The sequence below is a fragment of the Dermacentor silvarum genome, chromosome 7 (genome assembly GCF_013339745.2).
Source record: "Dermacentor silvarum isolate Dsil-2018 chromosome 7, BIME_Dsil_1.4, whole genome shotgun sequence".
Lineage (NCBI taxonomy): Eukaryota > Metazoa > Arthropoda > Arachnida > Ixodida > Ixodidae > Dermacentor > Dermacentor silvarum.
In genome coordinates, this window is record NC_051160.1 from 164,906,873 (window position 1) to 164,917,015 (window position 10,143).

Consider the following 10,143-nt stretch of genomic DNA (forward strand, 5'->3'; position numbering starts at 1 on the left):
AGCCACGATCGCCGGCTCACTCTTGCACGCTTTCACTCACACATACAGCATACGGCGCAGTGACAATTTTATCACCGTTGGACTTTATACGGAACCTCACGGCGAAGGCAACGGCAGAAATGCACCTGGAGTGTCCATATAATTGCTATCGCAATAGAATTATGAATGAAACACAGCAGTGCATTCAGGGTGGAATTAAGAATACACTTATATACAAACTTATGCAAGGGCCTATCGATGCATAATCATAAGTTTAATGGAAGGGACAGGTCAACCTGATACATTTCAAAGCACTAGTAAGGACAGCATTAAAAGGAAGCCCTAAGCTATTTCTAGCTTGAAACTTTGCTTTACAATGGAGCTTACAGGGCACTAAAAGGGCCGTAAAGAGCAGGAGTGCCTGGCCACATTTCGAAGGCAACAAAATGCAAACACACTTGTGTAAATGGACTTGTGCACATGTCAGAGAGACCCAGTTGGTCAAGAGAGATCTGGAGCCCTCAACTTCAGCGTCCCCCATAGCCAACTGTGCCGTTTTAGGTACATTAGAACATGCAATTTTTATTTTCAAACAGCAAGAGTAGGTTTGGTCTGGAGAACTTTTCATGACTTGATTTGCACTTGATGGATAAGGTTGGTTATTAGTAGCACAGAAAAAAAGTAGTTTCTCTTACTTGAGAGATGTAGCTGTTATGTTATATATTGCTATGCGTGAGGCATTTACTTCAAAGGTAAAAAGCAGATGACTCCGGATGGTTGGTATTCTCTGCGGACAGTACCGAGGCAGCCAGCCAAACGTCTTTCTTTCCACTCCTTCCGTCTCTATAATCAATTGTGCTTTTTGTGCACTCTGTTGCGAGAGCTCGTAACAATAAGTTACGTTATATAGGTACATATTAGTGCAACATCACCGAATTCATAGTGTTTTCATTTTCTGGCCATAAAATAAACATGCAATGAAAGTTCCCCAAACTCACTAGGTTGAATCTTTGGTTAACTCCAGAATTCAATGTAGTCCTTGATCATCGATAAGCTATTAAACAGTACCGAGAGCAAAGGCTGTACAAATTTCAGGATATCCCAATAACTAGTGCCCGTGAAAGCTTGTCTCCTTTTCTTCATCTTTTACAGTGAATCTAAAGGAGTTCCCCAATGCAGCAAGCAGCAGGTTGGTCAGTATTAAATGTCAGTAAAAGAACATTCAGAAACGCAGCTGGAGCCCGAAGGAAGCCACATTAAGACTTTTTGCAAGTTTGTTTGGTGCATAAAAAAACACTTGATATGCACCAATTTAGTGCAGCTACTTGCCGTTATTCCATGACACTACACTATTTCCCCACCACGAGGATGGGTAAACTGAGGAGATTATCGAGGCTTTCCACATCGCCCAACGTAACGACACGTGTGTCAGGCTGCACGATCAAGAATTATTCTTTTTGGAAGGCTTGCATAAACGCAGACGCGTAACTTGAACTGAAAAGACAAATACGTCTTGTCTGTTACTTTTTTACAGCAAGATGTACTTTTTTTCTGTCGCATGGTGTACATATTAAGGGCTATGTCTTTCGAAATAAAAATTTGTGAGTGCACCGTTTGTGTCGTCTCCTTCATGCGCTGCCCCCCTCCTGTTCCCTAATGACGAACATTTGTGTTGCTAGTGGGCCAACTAATCTGATGCCATCGAGCAACGTCTTCATTTTTTTTTCATTTACTCATCTAAAAAATAAAGATATCCCACACGTGCACATCATCGAAGCCTTTCCCTGTGTTCACTTACACTGAATTCACTCTGTTCAAAGCTTACAATGAGTTTCACACCAACGTAGTCAGAAGCACAAAGTGGGAAGTGGTGTCGTAGCAGGAAAGGTGGAAGAGGCTTTTAAATTATTACAGTTAGTCTCCATTATTACAGCTGAATTTTTAAAAAGTATTGGCTGCAGGCCTTTAGAGCCAGTAGTGGGAAATGCGGCTCAATGTTACCTGTGGTATACATCCAGCAGGTTGACCCCAGATGTGGTTCGAAGCTCTTCCTCGAACTCACTGCAAATAAGAGAAAGAATGAAATTCCCATGCCAGGCCCAGCACCCTGCAAACATGTTTTAGATATGCCGAGGGCACTCGAAGCAAAGCTTGCTTCAACCTGTTGCGATTCACGTAAACATTTAAGGCGCACTTGTCACAATGACCATTGGTAGACCACACTCCCTGGATTACCAAGACGGGCAAAACTCTTAGGGTAGCATCTTGGTGGATTTATTCATTGAATGAAGCCTGATGAATTTAAGTTTAATGTCCGAAAGCAACACACCAATGAAAGATGCCATAGTGAAGGGTTTCAGATTAATTTCCACCATTTGATTCAGTTTTTCAGTAGCCAGTTACTAAACACACTTTTCAAAAACATTTTGCAGCAAGCTATGTGAAAGCACCTACATCATTGGATATGATTTCGAGCTCTTGAACATGACAGTGAACTGGGCCAGTAAGGACATTTTCTATTTGGCAGTAAATCAAATGTCGGGCTATGGCAATGCCCAGCGCACGAGGACATCCTGAAAACTTAAAAGCAACAAAGTCTAAACAGAGAGAGCATCCCAAATTGGCATGACAAAAAACACAGCATAGGCACATCTACCAACATTTTCCAGTGGCACAAGTGATGTATTCGAGAGCCAGGAGGTTCATGGTAGTCAACACATGGAACCACCATTGCTGGCACAGTCCCCCATCGAGCTGCACTCTTGGGTACCAACATTCCGTGTATGCCTGCTGCCTCTGATGTGATGTTGAGGCGGTGTGGAACGCATTACACCACCCTTTAGCTACATAGGAATAAAATGTTCCTACCACTAGCATTACAGCAAAGCTGCAGTGAATTAGAAGCAACAGGGCTGAAGATAGCACACATTGAAGAAAAGAAAGCTTTAAGGACTGCTTGGGCTAGTCTGTCTTGTATTCGGGCAACCGAAAACTTAGTGCAAGGTGTAGCGCAAGCAAATACAGTCGAACGCCTCTACAGCTAACTGACCTGTACAGCGAAGGATTATGTCCCAGCTGAATTCCTGCCTCTCATTTGTATTGTGAATGCCTTAACAATGAAGACCACTACGACGACTTTGGTGTCCCCAGCAGCCGATTTGTTGGTTTACAGAAAACGCCCCCATGTAGCGTTGCCGCCACTGCTCTCCCCAGACGTCACCGAGGTGCACTCTACGCTACAGACGGTGCCAGCGGCGCGCTTGTCAAGCTCTCCGATGTCGAAAGTAGTCTTCTTGCACTGCTTCGGGAATCGCTCGGCTCGTACACTGCTAGTAGTAATGCGTCGGCGGGTGCGAAGGCTGACAAGTCGTATTTATGACGTGACTGTGATAATATATTGCACGCGGGAGTGGCAAACAAACATATGAAGACAGTGTGCCGTGCGGTGGCGAAGAGGACCCCGACTCTTGGCCAATACATATGAATGGGTATGTACTCATCATCATCATCGACACTGATAGGTGAGCGTCGACGGTGGCGCCTTGAAAAAGCGTGGCTCGAGAGTGCGTGGCCCGTGGCGTGAGCAGTGCGCGAGGTTCGGCGTTCGATGGCGGAGCTTCCTCGCTGGGCATTCGGCCCATAGGAGCTATCGCCACCCGCGCCGCTACGTCTGCACCACAATCAAAGCTGTCACCAGCTGAGGGGCCACCTCGTCCAGTTCTTGCGCTGGGCAACTGGTCCAGGAGGGCTGGCGGTCCTGAGCCTGGCTGATCGAGCGTTCGGGTGAGCGGTCACAGGGCTACCTCGTCCAGTTCTTCCGCTGGGCAACTGGTCCAGGAGGGCTGGCGGTCCTGAACCTGGCTGATCGAGCGTTCGTGTGAGCGGCCGCAGGGCTACCCTGCCAGCTGTGGACATGATCCGGTGGGCTGCTGCAGTGTGCTCTGGGGCGCAAACCCCGCCATCGGGTAACCGGGCATGCGGAGGCTCCGGTACATCGACTGTGGCGCAGGGCCACCTGAGTTCCATGAGGCGATCCAACCCTGTTGTCCAACACTGCTGTTCGACATCGGCTCCTCGACGTCTCTGACATGGTGACACCTGTTTCGACATGAACTGTAGGCAGACTGCGTTTAACTAGCCTATATATATCTGCATGTCTTCTAGCGCACATTTTGGGGAACTGTTACGTGTGTGCCGTTTCAATGTATTACGTGTCCAATACAAGTCTGATGTGTGTTTGTGCTTCTGCGTGCTGCTTCTATCTCTTTCTGGAGTGATCCTGCACCCAATAACGTCACAGTGACGATATAATCGGAACTGTCGACTGACAATGTCGTCAAAGCTGTCTACGGTGGAAGGGATGTGACTGTCTACAAAGGCAACGGTAGTCAAGATCCTGTAAAAGAACCACAAATTTTAACACGAAAGTGTTTTATGCCGGGGTCCACCAAGACTTCACTGACGTATTTCCGTCACGGAAATACGTCACACGAACATACACGAACATAATACAAAGAAAGAAACCAGAAGAAAAAGTTCCACAAACATGCAAAATTTGGAAATCGAACCCACGACCTCTCGGTCCGCGACGATAGATCGCCGAGCGTTTAACCCATTGCGCCACAAACGCATTTGCAGAGAGCTACACAGACGCGCCTTATATATCTAACACTCCTCCGAGTACCCGCGCTCTTGCTGGGCGGTGCCGCCGCCTACGAGCAGAAAAGAGAAGTACTGCATTATGACACTAACGCGCACCGACAGTGAACGCTTCGGTGGTCTCAGCACTACGACGCCTCGATGCCAGCATTCGAAGGGACGCTGGCATCAAGAAGCACTACCAACGCCACATAGGTGGCGTTCACCGTACTCAGCACAGCGGAGCGTGGCCTCCGCAATTAGCTCTGAAAATGTTTCTGAAGTTGATCGCGGAGGCTGCAATTACCACGCGCTGTACGCGCTGATTTGACTCGGTGACGATTCAGTTACGTGCTTTGTCTTGCGCGTTGTATTAGTGTGTCAGTTACGTGCTTCGTCTTTCGCGTTGTGCTAGCGTGTGCAGCGTAGTGCAGCTTCCATACGCACGACGGTTGCTCATGGTCATCGACGTTGGTAGTCGTGATGGAGGAGACGTGCCACCAGGCGTCAGCGTGGGTGCATCAACGCCTAAGGGCGCTTTAGCCACAAAACACCAATAGACATTATATATCAATGTGCAATAAACATTACACTACTTCTGTGAAGACACGTTTCACTTTCGTGTTCTATACCGATTCCTATATAAGAGGGATCAACCACATTTTTTTACGGCAAGGGAGACGATAGCATCGTTCGATGATCCACAGCATTACTTTGCACAGCTCTTGCGTTTTGCCGTTGATCGTGCTGTGAGCCTCAATGCAATAAATTTTGCCATAGTCACAAACCCTGTCAGACGAATTGTGCACATAAAAAAATTCTACTTATTTCACCAAGTCTATCAAGTTCTTGTTAGATAAGGTTTTCTCTTATTGAATGTGTGTGCTTAGCTTGCTTTACTGTGAGCAGTACTTAAAGCAAACAGCTGGGCTTTGGAACGTTGACATTCATGCACTTCCAACACTTTAAAGAAATAGGTAAGATTAAGAGAAAAGAAAAGGACGGGTAGGACGTCAGCGTCCTACCTGTCCTTTCGTCTTTCCTCTTAATTTTCCCCATTTCTTTAAAGCACTGGAAATGCATGAAATGTTACTAGGAGCAGTACAGTGCACATTTTTAACAACGAAGTGACTTGTATTACGAATAATATTTGAAGTCCCGAGCACTTCATTCTACAGGCATTTGACTACAGACAATAGCAGCCGTACTTGATTTTTTTTTTTCTTGTCTGTCAATTTGCACTAAGATACCATGAAGCAAAATGAGAACATTGTGAAATGATCTGTGCTAACCATCACGCATAAAATAGTTACAAGAAACTAAGGATCCTTTCTGGACCTTCATTATTAGTTGCACACGGAAGCTAAACTATTTGGCCAATTTCACACAGAATACACCCATATAGCATCGACAACATAGACAGACAGACGAGCTAACCAGTTGCTTGATCGTAGTTGCCGGTCCCCACTGCAGACTTTTGCTTTAAACATCTACCCTTTAATGCCAGAATCATTAAAAGAACAGCCCAAAAATATATTGGCATGGGATTTCAACTTCGTTTAGCCCTCGCAATCGAATGCCACCAATATTTTGTGCAAGGACTGAATTTTCTATTAACTCTGTGTTATGTCGCAACATTCAGCACTTACGCCAAAAACATTCCACACGTATTGCAAGAAAACTAAATGAGCCTGAGGCCGTTCCCTGCATAACATGTGCAGAACTATTCTGGTAACCCACGGCTGTGCAATATAAAAAAAAAAATGTTGCAACCTTTGTTCAGAGAGAGGTGCGCTTTGTGCACACAAAAAACTGGCCAGCCCTTGCACCCTGGTTGCTTGCACGGTTGGTGCGTGCTGTTGACGGCTGGCCAGTGTCTGGTGCTGTCAGTGGTAATGCATGGGGTGTGGCCAGAGTTGGGGGAGTGCACACCGGACAGGTGCTCCTCCTCCCCCCCCCCCCCCCGAAATTTCTGTGCAGCAGGGATAACTGGCACAAAAAGACGTGCGAGAACACCTGCCTGCCTCACCCCCGCCTACTCCAATCAAGTGCGTGCCCTTCACACCAAAAAAAAAAATGTTCCTGGCTAGGCCACTGGCTACAGGCACACATACTGCACGCCTTTTCTCTCTCTACAGCCATTGAGTGCCGCAAATTCCGAATGTCGCAACATAACATTGCCAAAGCGGTAATGCAAAAAATTAACTATTCTCAAGCTCACCACCTCTGGGATGTACACAATGTGAAAGGAATTTTGGAAGCATGAACTGACATTCACAAAAACTGTTGAAAACAGTTTACATTGTATGTACCTCGTCAATCCAAGACATAGTTCCCTGCCTTGTGCTCCTAGATTGCACTGCATGTCAGCAGTGGAAAACATTGCCTCGAATGCATGAGACAACCGGAAACATTCAGCTAGAAAACACTTCCAGGGTGTAGGTGGCACTTATTCGTTATGTCGTGAATTCACAACAACCAGCGTTTGCAAGACGCATTCACTTGAAATGAATTTCCAGGATGACACCAGTTTCGAAATATTTACCAAAGTGTGGCACGAAATACAAGGGCGTTCCAGTTACTTTTGTGCTTCAATGCATAAAACAGCCTTTTGGTAAAACATTAAGTGGAACAGTGCATTTTTACGGAGAGTTTGATGGCGCATATCTCCAAAATGGTGTCATTCTGGAAATTCATTCCAAGTGGATACGCCTGACGAGCTCACCAGCTACAATTTGTAAATTGCAATATGTGTCGTAAAGTAATTCACTAAGAAGTTGATTAGTGAATACCTTAATTAGTTGAATATGTGTTTCGATTTCTCGTGCTACTAATGTCCACCTCTTCGAAGAACCGAGCCCAACGATAAGAATTATGCTACCTGCCACAGGCGCTTTCTAAACATTCCATAAAACTTAAAAATGGACACCCTGCATATTAAAAGGCAACCGTGTGCTAGAACAGCCTCCACAGCATGGAGGAAGAAAAAATATAGGAGGGAGCATTACGTCACGCAGCCAGCCTTGGCAAGCGAACGCTTCGTGTAGCCAGCAGTGGTGGCCCAACACGTGACCTCTTGCGCCGAGATCACGGACAACCGAGATTTGCCGAGACGTTTAGTTACCGGTAGTTTTTATTCGATGCACGCTCGTAAGCAGCTGCTCGCATGCAGGAAGGAAAAAGATTTTTCCTTGTTTTGATTTCGTTTCCTCAGTTTTGTTTTTGTTAATTTCAAGAGTTTCAAATGGTTTCGAATGGGTATTAAAAAAAAAAATCAACCAGGAGTACTAAAACCTACTGCGCGCTCTGACGTTTTCACCCCATGTTCGGCCACCACAGTCAGCGACAATCGCATTACGGTATGCTCCCTCCTTCCTCCATGCTCCACAGAGTCCAAATGACGTCACTGCTACCTTTTGGTGTGGTGGAGCTTGAAATGACTCGGTAAACCATAATGGCTTCCTTCACTTTTTCGTGACAAGGCACCCTGAGCACCATAGAGTTTCTCACTATATTATAGTGAGAAACTCTATGCTGAGCACAGTGGAAGAATAGTCTTTTTTTTTTTTTTGCACATGCGCAATGTTTGCATGAGCGACAAAAAAGCCTCGGCTTGTGCGCCCCCATGAAGGAAGGAGTTATTTCACGCCATGTCTAATCTTCCGACGGTGGATTGAGCTATCTTACATAGCTCGATATTTTTAACGACAAAAAGGAATAGCTGGCATCTCAAAGTCTATGAAACATTTAACAACTTGAGTTTGCAAGAATGCAAGTTGACTGTTGAATTCCTAGACTCAATCCTTGAAAGGCCTGCTGTCTGAGCTGCTTTGCAGGTGCATTATGTCAGCTAACCTGTAACGAGAGTTGCACGTTCCGCGGGCTGACTCGCTCATGTCCTCCCGAGAAGCTTCCACTCAGTTGACATCAAAGGCGACCGGTAGTTTTCGCATTACTGCACGCAGTTGGCGAGAACTTCGAACGTCAAACGAAAAGACTATGCCGCAGTCAAAAGTTCAAGGTAACGCTCATTGAAGTTGCAAAGCTTTACACCTATGTACAGGGGCGGCAAACAGAAGTCTCGGAAGAGCATCCGAGATTGTAATAAAGCGGGCAACGCAGGAGGACACCCAAGGTGCGACGGGGGGTCAAAGTTGGAACCAGAGGGGTCTGAGTTGCAGCTTTGGTGTCCCCGCTGCCCTATTCCAGGCGCCGCCGAAGCATACAAAATAATACGTAGTTTACACTTAGTACGTGCGCAAATTGTCACTTTTCTCGCGCCCTGACCGAAGCCAGCCAAGGACGACGAACTTGCCGGCAGCATATCGAGCGACTCCTCCGGCACAATATACACTCTCCCTCAAATAGCCCTTGGCACTGCAGCAGCAAAAGCCAAGCACATCGCCGAATGGGAACCAAAGGCAGCAAATGAAATGTGCGCTGCCCTTAGCGTTGCCTTTGAGACTAGTGCGAGCGTGCGGATCGATGCACTCCACCGGCGGCTTCGGGCCATTTCTATGCCGTGCTGCTCTGACAAGCACGAGTCCCAGCTATGCCGGCACCGAGCATACAAACGCTGGTTGCGGTATTTCACTGCACGTTAAGCAATACCAGCCATTCGTCCAACAGAAACGCGCGAACAAAGCTTTCCGCGGGAGCCACCTCGTCGGACCACGCGATGTAAACTATCATGTTCTCCGGGACGTCGCCTCGCAGGCGTGCACCGACCAGGCATGCACTGGACTCACCGTCGTGTTTGCCTGAGGTTTTCTTGGCACTCGGGAGCCAGTGCTGCCTGCAGCGACGACATGGCGCGGCCATGCCTCAACGGCTGGATGTTCTCCTTGGACAGCTCCCAATCGCCGCCGTCACCCGCCATTGCACCACCAGTTCACTCTGGCACGCTCGGCACCGCCTGTCTGCAACACCGCCAGCGAGCTAACGGCGCACAGACGTCGTTAGCTCGGTACGAATGGGCGAGCGAGGACGACTTCGTGAAAAACCGAGGTAACCCGCGAGCACGATGAAGACGAAGCAACCAGATGACGCGCGGTGCGCCGCGGTTGGCCGCAGTTCAAATTCGTTGGCGCTGATTTGACAGCTAAGTCACGTGGTATAACATGCTCTGCCATTGGCTCTGCGCACGCGCGATGGTTGCCTAGGCGACAAGAAAGCCTCGGCTTGCGTGCGCCCCCATGGAGGAACGAGTTCGTTCCGAAGAGGTTTAAATTTTTAAAGCTCCTTGGTTTGTTCACGCCATGTTTCACGCTTTTTTCTTTTTTACTCCTGGTTTTTTTTTTCAAACTCGTCTGCCAGTTAACGCTGTATGCCTTTTCTGCTTGTGTGCTAATGCCGCTCAAAAGTGTACTAGGCACCGGGCGCGGGATGAATTTGGACCGGTGGCGCCTTCATGCGGCTGCGCCGTGAAAGTAATGGCATGTGGCGGCCGGGCCGCGCGCAGCAGGCGCTGCCGTGAAACAAAGTCTGATCAAACATGTTGCGTTTTTGGGTGCACCAACAGTTACT

At 47.4% G+C, this 10,143-nt stretch overlaps 1 protein-coding gene across 2 annotated transcripts in view; it reads right to left on the minus strand.

The window, feature by feature from the left end:
• Window positions 1-9,675, minus strand: part of LOC119458661 (mitotic checkpoint serine/threonine-protein kinase BUB1-like) — a 169,812-nt gene extending 160,137 nt beyond the window's left edge. For both annotated transcript variants that reach the window (XM_037720526.2, XM_049671339.1), the window contains exons 1-2: window positions 9,366-9,675; window positions 1,981-2,040 (exon numbers count right to left, since the gene is read on the minus strand). In XM_037720526.2, coding sequence (XP_037576454.1) covers window positions 1,981-2,040; window positions 9,366-9,496 — 191 coding nt within the window. In that variant the 5' untranslated portion in view covers window positions 9,497-9,675. The remainder of the gene's footprint in view (window positions 1-1,980; window positions 2,041-9,365) is intronic.
• Window positions 9,676-10,143: the final 468 nt, after the last annotated feature.